The sequence below is a fragment of the Mytilus galloprovincialis genome, chromosome 1 (assembly GCF_965363235.1).
Source record: "Mytilus galloprovincialis chromosome 1, xbMytGall1.hap1.1, whole genome shotgun sequence".
In the NCBI taxonomy this organism is placed as follows: domain Eukaryota; kingdom Metazoa; phylum Mollusca; class Bivalvia; order Mytilida; family Mytilidae; genus Mytilus; species Mytilus galloprovincialis.
In genome coordinates, this window is record NC_134838.1 from 12,235,335 (window position 1) to 12,251,241 (window position 15,907).

The 15,907-nt window shown below is 33.1% G+C and overlaps 1 protein-coding gene across 1 annotated transcript; it reads right to left on the reverse strand.

Annotated features, from left to right (window-relative positions):
- Nucleotides 1-2,171: 2,171 nt before the first annotated feature.
- LOC143065430 (alpha-L-fucosidase-like) lies at nt 2,172-15,204 on the reverse strand. The gene is made up of 8 exons (XM_076238996.1): nt 14,760-15,204; nt 10,282-10,388; nt 9,194-9,324; nt 8,631-8,767; nt 7,772-7,869; nt 7,144-7,276; nt 6,561-6,731; nt 2,172-2,862 (listed from the first exon to the last, which is right to left on the reverse strand). Exons 1-8 carry the CDS (start codon nt 15,122-15,124, stop codon nt 2,601-2,603), a joined length of 1,404 nt encoding a protein of 467 aa, XP_076095111.1. The 5' UTR covers nt 15,125-15,204; the 3' UTR covers nt 2,172-2,600.
- Nucleotides 15,205-15,907: the final 703 nt, after the last annotated feature.

Consider the following 15,907-nt stretch of genomic DNA (forward strand, 5'->3'; position numbering starts at 1 on the left):
TGATCAATCGAAAGATCCGTCAAGCACTTATGCATGTATATAAAGCTGGGAAGAGGGAATCTTAAGGAGAATATACCATAGTTAGTTTTATGAGATTTCAGTGCCCTTTGTTAAAAGCTGTTACACTTTGTGATTATTCTTTTTGGGGTATTTATTTCCTAAATAAGCAAACATTGAATAGTTTACTGTATTCATTATGCTTCTAAGAATGTTTCTATCAATTTGGATTGACATCAAAGTTTATGTGTATCTTGGCAGATATGTGAAGAAATGATGGGTTGCTATCTCATGGTAAATCAATCCTAGGTTGACAAGTTGATCTATATTCACTTGCTTAACATCCAATGTCAATTTATCAAATGTAAAATCAGGACAACAAATTATCGATAGATATAACTTGGTTTAGGTTTTGACAATTGGTTCGTCTGAAATGAAGGGTTGCTATTAGGACAATCACTAGAAAAAAAAGAGATTTTTTTGTTTGAAAGGAGCCGTAACCTTACTTTGCAAAAGAATTGTACATCCCTTGGTGTTGTAAAACATGTTCAACATGGGGAGACTCTCAATACACCAGGCATCGATTTAAACACCACCATTCTGAATTAATGCGGCTGCACATCTAAACACCCCACAAAAAAGTGACTCAACATGGGTTTACCACTACAAAACATCTTTTCTGTCCGTAAGTCAGCCAATGAATTATAGAAGTTAGGACGCTGCCAGGATGTCAACCACATTTAATATATCTGTTTGCTTATTGAATTATTTCTGATTATTTCTTTAAATTGTTTTCTCATGTCCATCTTTGCCACATACTTTCTTTTCTAACATAGGATAATAATATCTATACTATTAAACGAGAAGACCTCATTTTGTGTGTCACTTCTCTTCTTTCCACAATAAATTAATCAACACGTCTCTGTGTCCTATAGGTACAGTACATAGTCGCATTTGTCATCCATTCATATGATTATTCAGATTGAGTTATTTTGGGAGAAAAACGAGAAAAAAGGCATCCGGATATTGTCCCGTCATTGGACGAAATTTTAAGTCAGATTAGACTTCCAGTTTGCATTTTTTCTGTATACTTTGAACATACATATACAAAGAATAAAGTGTATTTTCAGAATTCTATCTGCTATCATTTTCAAGTTTACTATCCACGACGGTCACAGAGTTTATTAAATAGAGAGAGTCTGTATACTATATCAATGACCACCATGGATTGATTAGTAAACTTAGAATTGAAAGTAAATACACTATATTTATATGATATAGTAATGAATGTTCATAATATACAGATAAGCTCTAAAAATATTCATGTGAACTTTTGATATCTTTTCTGAAATTCTCCAGTCATTAAATCTTTTACAAAATTCATTGATTACAAAAAAAAGAAGATGTGGTATGATTGCCATGTTGAGACAACTCTCCACAAGAGACCAATGTGACACAGAAATTAACAACTATAGGTCACTGTACGACCTTCAACAACGAGTAAAGCCCATACAGCATACTCAGCTTTAAAAGGCCCCGAACTGACAATGTAAAACAATTCAAACCGGAAAACTAGCAGCCTTATTTATGTACAAAAAATGAACGAAAAACAAATATGTAACACATAAACAAACGACAACCACTGAATTACAGGCTCCTTACTTAAATGTGACACAGAAATTAACAACTATAGGTCACCGTACGACCTTCAACAACGAGCAAAGCCCATACGGCATGCTCAGCTTTAAAAGGCCCCGAACTGACAATGTAAAACAATTCAAACCAGAAAACTAGCGGCCTTATTTATGTACAAAAAATGAACGAAAAACAAATATGTAACACATAAACAAACGACAACCACTGAATTACAGGCTCCTTACTTAAATGTTCATATTGAAATTGATAGAAAACCAAAAATTGGGAATTTTGGAAATAAAGGAGGAGGGAATAAAAAAACATTTTCCTGTCCCCAATAACCTATGACTTATAATAATACTTTTGCTGAAATTCTCCAGTCATTCAATATTTACAAAATTCTTCCAACGACACTTTATACATACTTTAAACTACACTCTGAATGCCCGCGATTTCGCGGGTGTGTTCTAGTAGTAATAAAAGTTACAATTAAAAATATGTACAGTGCACTATTTGTCCTTTTTTAAACAAATGCAAAGAACGTTTTATTTTTTTATTTCTATAACAACAAAGTAAAACATAAAGAAAATACAATGTAAATAAATGTTAAAAAATATACAGAGGTAAAATCACAACACATAACAAGTGTCCATTAAAATCAAGAAAAAAAAAATTACATTCTGAAAAATAGATTAAAATATTCATCTCAATTGTAATTCTTAAATACATATTTCTATATCCAAAACAATTTAAACTCTGCAAAAACATTATGTTTGTTTCAGTCAAGCAATATACAGATGTGATTGTCTAATAATAATTTCATTTAGTTTGCATGGTTTGTGGAATGGTGGGTGCCTTAAAAACATGAACTAATCACTTTTTGGTAGTGTTTGTGGAATGGTGCGTGCCTTTAACATCTAGACAAGACAAATCTCTTTCTGGTAAAAATATTATGCATAACAAACAGCCTAGTTCGCTATATTAGTCAACTTAAACATCCACGCCCATGGAGAAGGCAGTTTATTCCAGGGTATATTTTGTAGGGTAATATTCATCCCTTGTCCACCAGGTCCTGCTATCCAGTTGACTGTTCCCTCATATCCAAGCATAGTGACTTGTGTAGATTGAGACGGTATGGGTGCTCCTAACACCAACACAGAATCGTCTGGCCATGTAAGCATTATTGCATATACCATGGTGCCATCATTTTCTGTTTTCTGTTTAGTGTACCTTTTAATTTACAAAATATGACAGCATATCAAAAGTTATATCTTTTTTTCATTAATTTTAAATTGAGTTGTTAAAGTCTTTTAAACAATATATGCTAAATAATAAATCAAATTGTTTGTAATGATGATCAGGTGATGATTTTTTTTAATGTCAGTGGCAAAAAATTCATGCAAATCAAAATGAGAACATGCTACTGCATGTGATCTGATTATCTATACTACTATAGGAAGAGACCAATTTCATTGAGTCGCAACTCATCTGCAATCATACAAAGTCAGAAAAATTTGTGATATGACGTATAAATGTAGTATTTTGTATTTCCAAAAATTGTCTTTGAAACAATCTTTTTTCCACAGAAAACGGCAATTTTGGGAAAATATCATAATTTGGAGACTGTAAAAAGTGTTCTTAAAGGGAAACTTCGCAAAAAAATCAAAAATTGATATTATGTTTATTCTGTATAAAAATGCTCAAATTCATAGGTATTAAAGTTTTATTCTGCTAGATAAGAGATCACCATCGATTTTAAATTTAGAGTATCAATTCTCTCCGGTCGGCCATTTTGTCACCTTGTCCGATTTGCAGTCGCGATATGTCTAAAGACCAGAACTTCAGTAACCCGATGTAGTCGTAATTGCGTGTCGATATCTCGTCAATCGTTTTTTTTTTTATAATAACCATGATCTGTTAGTTTAAGACTGATAATATAGGAATTAGTGAAAAAGTCAAAATTTCAAATCATAAATAAGTCTTCCGTCAAACTTGAATTGTTTTCGGCAATCTAATTAGTTCATAATTCTTTTATGTAATAAACTTTATTCAAATAAATTAGGATCTTCGCTCCACTGATCACCCGCATGGCTAAAGGTATTACTCCCAAAGGTATTGTAGGGGGTGTGAGGTGACACGTCCAGGTATTCAAGCGATTTCCTGTCGAGTTTGCAAATTCATGCATCGTTTCACTTCTTAGTGTATTGATAAGTGTACACGGCCGATAACTTATAACTTTCCATTTTGAACTATTAGGTGTATAATATACATCTCTATCTTGCGTGTCCGAAAGTGATATAATATATAGTCATTACTAAACATATACGCTTGTTTATGAATAACATTTCTGGTTAAAAGAAAATTATTTATAAAAATATATAATTAAAACCAAAAAAAACAACAGATCTGATGAAATAAAAAAAAAAATCCAAGAGTAAATTTGGTAAAATGTAATATATACTCGTTGTCAATGGTGAAGGACAGATTGGAACATACCAGAAATATATTGATTTAAAAAGGGTACGCACTTTTCGACCATTCGTATATACGCCTGGATTATAAGTTACGGAACTATAGCGCAAAATAAAATATATACATTTATACATAGAACATAAGAAAGAATAATATATTTTGCGTAAATTGGGGTAAAAGTTTTGTAAAATGAAAAGTCCACGTATGCCAACAGTAAGTAATCATCAAATGTCGATAGATTATTGTATACCAAACGAAGAAGGAGAAGAAGAAGAGATTTAAACACAGGTCGATATATAACTTTATTTGGCTCATCGAAGTTATGGACATTTATAATTCAATTAGATTGTTCTCGAAAAAAGGATGAAATTCGTCTTCGTCACAATTGTTCCAAAATGCATGTAATATATACGCCACTGGAAGTACACTTATACCGAGGGATGTGAATATTTTCCGGGAAAACTATAGAGTATCAAAGTTTCAAATCAATTTCGGGATTTATTTTCTCTCTAGATATTCAATGACAGCAATTTAAAGAAACTGCTTGTCCGCTTTAGTGGTATTCTTGCCAGTTGAAACAGACTTATAATTACATTAAAAAAAAAGGGAAGGATGACATTAAATTCGTTGTCTTTTTTATACATCGTTGGTCAAATAGCTAAAGTATTATATATAGTTACGGTGTGAGACGAAGAGTATTTTAAGAAGGACATATTCCCGATTATGTATAAATTTTGTTGATGTTTTTCACACTTGAAAAGCATATCTGTTCGTAATTTGTCGATTCCATTCCAATTAGATCCTTTAATTTCCTGTCAATTTTTTTAAACATTTTTCTTTTTAAATATCTGAAGTCTTCATGTGTTGTCAGATTTAAAATATTTTGATGAGCACATTAATTTCTAAATAGGTAATTAAAGATCACTTTGGATGGACAAAAATATATAATTGCAATTGTTAATGATCTGTTTGAAATATTTAAGGCTGCCGATCCTTATTTGAAATAGTACAATTTTTAGTTCATAAACTCGTGTTTAATAGGTTATTTTTATTTATAAATTCTTCAATTAAAATAATTCAATGTTTTATCGTTACTAAAGTAATCAAAAGTCATAATTCATTAAAAAGTGATCTTATGCAAAATATAAAAATATACAACAGCTATCCAGTTATTGTGCGATCTTATTATTCCCGTTAATTAATTTTAATTTTTTTTTTTACATTCATGTGTCTGAAATTTTGTCGGAGTCCCGTTTACAATTATGTTGTTCACACCTGAATGCCAGTGAACCGTGACGCCTAGATTTCACTGAATGAGGATCAAAGGATTAGAATTACATAATGCTAATCTTTTAATTATCTTGAGTTAACCTACGCATTCAACATTCTTTAGGTGTCACAAAACAATACACATTTTATTTCCACCGTACAAGCAAGTGAAAATGTTTGCTGTAATGAAGCAAAAACGTCAGAATACAAACATGTATTTTTAATACACTATTGATCATGTCAATTTCATATGTTTGTTTAAAGTATTTGTACAAAACAAATCATAAAAATGTTCTATGTATGAATTAATTTTATTATTAAAATTCGTTTTAAAATATCCACACGATCTAATTTTAAAAGTTGCATGGCTATCACTTATTTTTCGTTGGTTAATAGCTACACCAAAAGTCGTCGATGCGCTTTAAATCGCGTAATTAGATTGTTAACGAACAAGACTTAAATGAGATATTTTCACTCCCGGCATGCATCAAAGACTTAAACTACGTCACATAAGTCAGGAAGCTTCAAGAAATAAAATTAATAATTCCCAATTTTCTTCTTTATTAGATTTCATATCAAAATAAAACTTGGTGAATATGTTTTTTATGGTATTATGAACATAATAAGATGAAAAGTGAAAAATCGCGAATTATCCCTTTAATCCTTGTTTTCTACGCTTTCAGTCTAGGTACTCCCAGCAAAATTTTTGTTTGTTTGTTTCAAAACTTTTTTTTTAACACGATTTCACATACATCTTCTAGTGTACCACTATTTGTCCTAGATGGACACACCAATGGAATTGAAATGTGCTTGTTCAAAAGGTAAAAGTCTGCAGGAATAGATGTCATCATACATGGACTCATTTTTGTCAGGAGCCGACCAGTCTTTGCTCTTACTCAAAAAGATCGAGTCATTGGCAGAAAACCAGCAAATACCATTTTCAATTTTCTGATGTGACTTTGCTATGGATCGAAACAAGAAACTCCTGCGCTCAAGTCAAAACACTTCCAAAAGACCTCCAAGGGGGTCTGTTAAAATTGAAAATATATAAAGAAAGTCACGTTACTTTTTAACAAATTAACCAATGATGTTAACTAAATCATATAAAAAATTTGACACATAAATCCAAAATCATGATCAACTCTAAAATAGACTTGAATAAATTAATACAATATATAAAACATTACCAAACATTTTTTGTAATGAAATCATTTTGGTGGCTCCAAGGTACAGATCCATAAACACCTTCTCCATTTATTTTCAACCAACTTCCAAACTGGCGTAATCTTTCCTCAAATACTGGGATAATTGTTCCCTCCTTTGTTGGACCAATATTCATCAGCATGTTGCCACCACAACTGTAAAAGAATTTTTGAATATAACAGTCATACCATAATACCAATCTTCTAACTTTTATCAATTTCTCATAATTCCCCAATGTATTCAAAATGAAATGCATAAAAAAAGGAGTTGTGGGAGATGTTGGAGACAACAACCTAGCAACAAAAATTACTCAAAAACTAGTAGTCAATAAATAACTTGTCTTGTAAATTGGGAAAGCTCTTTAATAATTGCAAGAGTCAAGAAAAGTACCGAACACTTTTTTTTAGAGGTGGCCATCACCAAAAGAAAAAAAAATATGGTTAAAGTCTGATGATATTCCTGACTTGGTTGGTACATTGCATTAATAAGTGGTGAGATTAAGTAAAGTTAAAACACTTAACCTCCATTTCAAATTCTTTTGATTGTCATTTGCTATTTTTTATTTACCTGATTGTCGATGCAAACGTTGAGATGATCTGGTTTATATCTAGATATGAATCAAGTGGAGCATTTCTACGATATCCCCAGGAATGCTTGTCCACTGACATACAGTCTTCCCATTTATATTTCTGCAGTTTACCTTGAAACATAAAATATATTAATTGCATTTAATTTCAAAACATGAGAATTTTTATGTAGCAGCGATCTATTGTATATAAAAGTCCCATGTTTATATATGTATTTCTCAGTGTTTTCTATATTACTAATCTAATCAATGGCATAGTGTATGAACTTGCTTGAATACAACTGGATAACAAAACTGTTCCCTATAGTATGATCTTTCTGACTTTAATGCCAAATTAGATTTTTTAACCATTTTACGGTCCATTGAACAGGGAAAATGATAGTGTGATAGGGGCATCCGTATACTTTGGACACATTCTTGTTTCTTTTTCATTGACATTAACATTGTCTTTGTTCTAATAGAAGTGGGGTTTGCTTTATCATTTGATTAAATCTTCATGAACCTTGATCCTGAAGTTTTCTTTTCTGAAGAACAAAAAAATGTGTATAAATGACGTACACAAAACTTTAAAAAAAAATAACAATGTGCAAGAAATTGTTCATTTCTAACCCGGATTCCATCTATCTCTGCAGGTCTTGTATCCTCCGTGTTTACAGAAGCATTCATGACACCAGCGGTCATTTGTGACGACACTGTCTTTCACTGGACTGAAATAAAAACATATGTTGTTCAACTTGTTATTGAATTAAAATAATATCACATAACTTTCCACAGAAAATCTCGCAAACTTTTAAGAACTGTATATTATATCACATATGCATTCAAAATTTAGACTTTCTCATATTGTAAACAAAACTGATTGACAATTTATTGTTATTGTCAAAGTTTTGAATGAATATTTTAGATGATTTGTATAGAACAAAATTGAACTCTTTTGACAATCATGAAGGTAAAGGACCAATTTGAAAGAGGAAGTAGTTTTTATTTCTTTGGAAACTAGTTCATCGACATCATAATCTCAACATGTCATGTAATGAATCTTCTGTAATATGTGCTGCTGAATCAAGATCCAAGAAGGTCATTTGTCAAGGTCATTTGTCTTAGTCCCAAGAACTTTATCTAAATCACTGATAGCGATAAAATATTGCTGGCCCAGCAAGTAAGCAGTGTTATCTAGAAATCATGAGCTACAAATGAGAATAATTGAATCGGATTGAAATACAGATTCTGTGACAACTCTTTGCCATGCTTTGTAAGCTAAGCATGGATCTATGCTCTCTACTCCCAATCAGATTGTGAAAAAAAATTAAAATAAGTTTTGGCGAATAATTTGTGGTTGTGAACTGCATATGGGCAAGTTGGTGTCGAAAAATTTGTCACTGAGATTGGAATTATCTTAGAATTCCATATTGCTAGGTAATCAGTTAAGGTATAAAATTACCATCATTGATCAGCTTTGAATCCTTACCTATCATTATACAACCAGGCAAGGAATTCTTTAGATTTGTAGTAAGAAGCTGGTCCTTGACCATCGGCCAGATCTGCCCATAATATCTCTGGTTTGTATCTGTTCACAAGTTCATACAGTTCAGGTAAAGCCTTTGACTGCCAAGAAACAAAAATGATTTACAATTCGATGAATATATAAAATTTCTTGTAGATGTACACTGACTATTGAACTACAGTTGGGGGTTCACATGTATGGACTAACAACCTTTAATGAACTAAATTACAAATGAACTATAAGAATAAGACTAAACTTCACAGGATACTAAAGTTCTACGTGATAATTTCATGATTAATATTTTAAGTTTGTTTTTGTGTTGTAAACTATTTGGTGATGACAGTTTCTAGTTTTGGGGATATTTAGGGCTTTTAATATTTTGTATAGACCCTTGTTTATTGTTGGTTACTGTATGTTGACCTTTAGATGTCCTTTTATGGTCTTCATGCTGTCACAATGACGTACATCACATTTCTCCTCATTCAAAAGATTTATGGAGATGACTATATTAGGACTACAAAACTTACCAATACAAAGCTTTGTGTAGTGAAGTTGTTCGCCTTATCTTTCATATACAAGGGATGAAGCCATTCGGATATACAGTAGTATGTACCGAACTTAAGATCTGTTTTGTTCCTTATAGCATTAGCTAGGTCTCCTAAAATGATTCTACAGTTCATATCAAACTAAAATATATAAATGCTAATTAGTATAATAAAAATAGTGGAAATTTTAGTGAATAGCTCACATTCAGTTTTGATTGATTGATTGATTGTTGGTTGCTTATCTTTCATATACAAGGGATGAAGCCATTCGGATATACAGTAGTATGTACCGAACTTAAGATCTGTTTTGTTCCTTATAGCATTAGCTAGGTCTCCTAAAATGATTCTACAGTTCATATCAAACTAAAATATATAAATGCTAATTAGTATAATAAAAATAGTGGAAATTTTAGTGAATAGCTCACATTCAGTTTTGATTGATTGATTGATTGTTGGTTGCTTAACGTCCAGTGGCAAATATTTCATGCATATTCAGGACGAGAACAAGTTCACAATAAATACAATAGGTAGGTTGTTGTAATAGAGGCCATCTAGGATGATGGTCAGGGAAATTTGGACTGCCACTGGAAAATGAGGGTATATTGGATAGGGACAGAAATTTTGCCTTGCAACAGGCCACCTACGGACCCCTCAAAGAGTTGTTGCAAGGGTTCTTAACGTGCAAAGAGCGTGGCACTCTCTTTACACGAGGCATCGGATTTAACGTCCCCTTCTGACGGACGTGACTGCGAACTTGATACATCCCGCACAGCCAAACGGACGCCCCACTTCAGCAAGCGTTTTACTGCCGGTCGGGAGAAGACCAAGTGACCATATTTCTATACCCCAGTCACCCTTGGAGCCATTCAGTTTTGATATGCAACATGTACATTGCCAACACATTTTCTAGTTATCAGCCATACAGACGACCTTCCATATATCTTATTCTCTCATAGGCTTAACTGTAATAAAGATAATTCAGACTGTTTTAATCATTTTTGTTTGTAATAGGGAATATTGGAAACAATATTAATTCAGTAGCAATTCATCATTAGCATATATGTACTTACCAACAAGGTCCCTATTAGGTCCTACTGCTTTTGCATTCCAGTTGAAAGAATGACTAGATGGCCAGTTTGGAAAGCCTTCACCGTGTTTACTGGTCAGGACAACATATCTAAAACATAGTTCAAATGCATTTGAAAACATGTTTCTTCTAGGAAAGACATAACATGAAATATACGGTCACAAAGAATTAATGTTGCTATAGAAATTGTGATTGTAAAATGTATATATATATATACATTGTAAAAGATGTCAAAAGATCGGAAATTTAATACTCAGATACTCGCCACTCGGTCAGGATACTCGCAAGTACTAGTACTCGGATAAATCTTGAACGTCTAGTGAAAATTTATAATTTAATGTTGGGATGTGGTATTTTGATTATTACCTTTCATAAACTTAATTATCATATGAGGACTGTATGACTACATAATTAATGTATATACTACTATATTGACTTTTGATGAGGTTGATACATTATGATTTATCAATCCAAGAGATATGACATTCACCAGGGCCAATGTCTGGAATAGGTCACTATACTCCATAATATATGAAAAGGGTGAGAAATTTAGATTTAAATAATATATCATTAAGTTGATATTATCACTTGCTTGATTACATGTATATCATTTATCATAAGTACAAAAAAATGTATCTGAAACTAATCAGATGTCAGTATTTATTTTTGATGGGGTTAAAATACAGTCGTAAATGCATCAGTTACTTGTCAAACCCATAAATCTCTATTTATTCCAATCATGTGGTATTTCCACTGATGCTAGTTATAGATCTATGCTATAAATCCGACTATTTTGACATTTGCAGCTACAGGTACATGTAGTTAACATTTAAAGGTTTGTATGTATACATGAAACATGATAAACAATTATTTAATGAAATTCCATAGGCATAGGGAATGGCTTTGAACTTTTCCTGACCAAACATATTTTATTGACTATTGAAATTTCTTCATACTGAAAGATATAAAAGATTCAGGGGAAAATAAAGGAAAATGTTTAAGATGTGACAGATTTATTGGAAAAGTTAAGTGTGATTGTGACAATTGCGTTGCTTCTAAATATAAACAAGCAAATAAAATTGTAGACCATTTGAAGTGTTGTTGTCAATATGGAGTATTTATATCAAAAGTACCAGAAAATGAAAATATTCAAATATTAGCTATAAAAGGTCTGTTTTTAGTTAATTGATATTTGACAAGTTATATATTTTTTATAAACAAAATTTATATATGAAAGGGGTGGAGTACTTGATGTCTCAGTTCAAAATGCTCACTCCTATCAAAACTAGAGGCTCTAAAGAGCCTGTGTCGCTCACCTTGGTCTATGTGCATATTAAACAAAGGACACAAATGGATTCATGACAAAATTGTATTTTGGTGATGGTGATGTGTTTGAAGTTCTTTCTTTACTGAACGATTTTGCTTCTTACAATTATATCTATAATGAACTTTGCCCATTAGTAACAGAGAACTATATTTGGTAAAAATTTACATAAATTTACCAAATTAATGAAAATTGTTAAAAATTGACTATAAAGGGCAATAACTCCTTAAAGGGTCAACTGACCATTTTGGTCATGTTGACTTATTTGTAGATCTTACTTTGCTGAACATTATTGCTGTTTACAATTTATCTCTATCTATAATAATATTCAAGATAATAACCAAAAACAGCAAAATTTCCTCAAAATTTCCAACTCAGGGGCAGCAACCCAACAACCGATTGACCGATTCATCTGAAAATTTCAGGGCAGATAGATCTTGACCTGATAAACATTTTTATTCCATGTCAGATTTCCTCAAAATGCTTTGGTTTTTGAGTTATAAGCCAAAAACTGCATTTTACCCCTATGTTCTATTTTTAGCGGTGGCGGCCATCTTGGTTGGTTGACCAGGTCATGCCACACATTTTTTAAACTAGATACCCCAAAGATGATTGTGGCCAAGTTTGGATTAATTTGGCCCAGTAGTTTCAGAGGAGAAGATTTTTGTAAAAGATTACTTTAATTTACGAAAAATGGTTAAAAATTGACTATAAAGGGCAATAACTCCTAAACGGGTCAACTGACCATTTTGGTCATGTTGACTTATTTGTAGATCTTACTTTGCTGAACATTATTGCTGTTTACAGTTTATCTCTATCTATAATAATATTCAAGATAATAACCAAAAACAGCAAAATTTCCTCAAAATTACCAATTCAGGGGCAGCAACCCAACAACCGATTGACCGATTCATCTGAAAATTTCAGGGCAGATAGATCTTGACCTGATAAACATTTTTATCCCATGTCAGATTTCCTCAAAATGCTTTGGTTTTTGAGTTATAAGCCAAAAACTGCATTTTACCCCTTTGTTCTATTTTTAGCCGTGGCGGCCATCTTGGTTGGTTGACCAATTCATGCCACACATTTTTTAAACTAGATACCCCAAAGATGATTGTGGCCAAGTTTGGATTAATTTGGCCCAGTAGTTTCAGAGGAGAAGATTTTTGTAAAAGATTACTTTAATTAACGAAAAATGGTTAAAAATTGACTATAAAGGGCAATAACTCCTAAACGGGTCAACTGACCATTTTGGTCATGTTGACTTATTTGTAGATCTTACTTTGCTGAACATTATTGCTGTTTACAGTTTACCTCTATCTATAATAATATTCAAGATAATAACCAAAAACAGCAAAATTTCCTCAAAATTACCAATTCAGGGGCAGCAACCCAACAACCGATTGACCGATTCATCTGAAAATTTCAGGGCAGATAGATCTTGACCTGATAAACATTTTTACCCCATGTCAGATTTGCTCTAAATGCTTTGGTTTTTGAGTTATAAGCCAAAAACTGCATTTTACCCCTATGTTCTATTTTTAGCTGTGGCGGCCATCTTGGTTGGTTGACCGGGTCACGCCACACATTTTTTAAACTAGATACCCCAATGATGATTGTGGCCAAGTTTGGTTTGATTTGGCCCAGTAGTTTCAGAGGAGAAGATTTTTGTAAAAGTTAACGACGACGGACGACGGACGACGACGGACGACGACGGACGACGCCGGACGCCGGACGCAAAGTGATGGGAATAGCTCACTTGGCCCTTCGGGCCAGGTGAGCTAAAAATATTGAAGTGTTTTCAGGGAACACCCAAGTTTGCTTGGGGTTATTGTTAAAAGAAAACAGTTTACAAGGACTTCTATTTCAATGCTCCATTTATAGGCATTATGTTATCTGGTCTGTGTATCCGTTCGTTCGTCTGTCCGTCTGTTCGTCCCGCTTCAGGTTTAAGTTTTTGGTTGAGGTAGTTTTTGATGAAGTTGAAGTCCAATCAACTTGAAACTTAGTAAACATGTTCCCTATGATATGATCTTTCTAATTTTGAATTAGAGATTTTATCCCATTTTTACGGTTTGCAGAACATAGAAAATGATAGTGTGGATGGGGCATCTTTGTAATTGGGACACATTCTTGTTTCTATTTCAATTTATGGCATGAAATCTACAAAATCACAGCAGCAGTAGTATTTGAAAATACATGTGCTTAAAGTATTTCAGGAACAACAAAACATGAATAAGTGAAACCTATTCTCAAACTGAAATATAAATCTTTTGCTTAGGAGTCAATTGACCAAGCTGCATGCTCCAGGTGTAACTGACCATAACTGAATTATATTTAATTCTATTCATTGAATTTAAATGTAAATGCCCAAGGCAAGTGATTAATTATCTTTGATGATACTCAAGATATGAATTTTTTTTTTAATTTGGTGAAAAACTGTGGTGTTCCCTGAAAAAAATGGAATACCCCACTTATTCTGACTTGAGCCCATCCTGTATATTGTATATTGGCTTATACCAAACAACATCAATAAAGACTATCAAAAGATAGTTCATCTGGTATCAAGTTCTTCTTCCATGGAAGCAATACACCTTATCGATAATCCTGGCTGCTTGAACTTTTGACACATACAATCACTTTTCCATTATGGCGTCAGATATTTTGTTTTGTGACGTCAAAATTATAGGGAACCAGCTGTGTGATAATTAGAAATGGCGGAAAAATATTGATAAGGTGTATATGAAAGTAGGCAAACTCAGTGGCGGATCTAGAAATTTTCATAAGTGGGGCCCAGTGGCTGCCTAAGAGGGGGGGTCTCATTAGGGGGTTCCGATCCCGGATCCTGCTTACTGTTTTGTCAGATTCCTGTATCCCGCTTACACTATGTACGTAAGCAATTCTCATTTTTTGTTCTTTCCCGGGTCCCGCTTGACCTCATTTCCTGTTTTCACGACACAATAATTTGATTTTCCTGTTTCACGTTTACAAACAATCTGCAATCCTGCGTCACACTTAAGACCCCAATGAGACCCACTAAGAGAGGTCTGCTCCCATCACCCTTCAGTGATTCCCAATATAATCAACCAAATTTTTTTCTAAAAAGGGAGGGACTACACCCTGCCTCTGAAACTTACCCTGCTCCAGATGCTTTAAATATATCTGCCCATTCGTCAGGATTAAAAAATTCTGCTGTGAAATCTGCGGCAAAGTCAGCATAGGTAAAATCAGGTCGGTAATTATGTTTCATGAAGTTGACTATATCTGGAGCTGGATGCCTCGACTTCCACTGTGGCCAAAACCATTCATTATGGAAACTTGGTACAGAAAATACTCCCCAATGAAGAAAGATTCCAAATTTGGCTTTGTCATACCAATCTGGTAATGGTCTTGAATCTATTGAGTCCCAGTCAGGTGTATACTTTGCTGTTATTCCTTTGTGTGCGAAGAGAATACAAATCAATAAATAAACGATCGTGGCCATTTTCATCATTTTTATCATTATGAACACAGTGAAAATCAATGTGTCAAACTATCGCGGCAAAACAATTTTTGGATTCCAGTTTCTAATATCCAGTACGGTGACGGACAGATATTGAACAAGTGTGGACACAGATCAGTATGGATAGTTTGTTTGGACGTTTGACAGTGTTTTATCGGGTATACAGTAAACTTGAACACATTGAAGATATGTTCATGCTTACACTTCACATATTGCACATACAGATAATTCAGAAATTATTTTAAAATGGTTACACATTAAAATCGGAGAAAAATGTGAGCATATTGAGTCTGACCCATATCAGACATATAAGACATATATTAATAATACAATTATGTGTAATGATCTTATACAGGGCCGTAACTACATTGAGGCAAATGAGGCACATGCCTCATGTTTTAAATTAAAAAAAAAAAAAAAAAAACTAAAACAGAAGATTGTCTTCATATGATTGTCTTCATATCAAATTGTTTTCACTGAAAGTGTCTTGCAAGAAGCAAGTTCTCTTCACTCTCTGATGTCGCCCCTGCATATTTTTCGTAATCCATGTTTCTATTTTACTTTTGGTTTTCAGAGTTGATGGTCTATTGTTTGTACTTCTGTGTCCCGGGATTGTCTTTTGTTCATTTATTGTCCTACTTAATGACTAGTCTGAGTGTTGATTTTCATTTATAAACGTGTCACACTGTGTAATGGTGCATGTCCACCGATGTCCAGGCATTATGCGAGAAAATATTTTAAGAATATACGATGCTACTGGACACAGAAAAAAAGTGGTCGTTT

Bases quoted from the DNA above. Each gene is read 5' to 3' on its own strand.
- LOC143065430 (XM_076238996.1), bottom strand. From the start codon at position 15,124: ATGATAAAAATGATGAAAATGGCCACGATCGTTTATTTATTGATTTGT. The intron at 9,325-10,281 runs GTAAGTACATAT...GAATCATTTTAG, and splicing joins ACCTAATAGGGACCTTGTTG to GAGACCTAGCTAATGCTATA. The intron at 8,768-9,193 runs GTAAGTTTTGTA...GTTTCTTGGCAG, and splicing joins CTACACAAAGCTTTGTATTG to TCAAAGGCTTTACCTGAACT.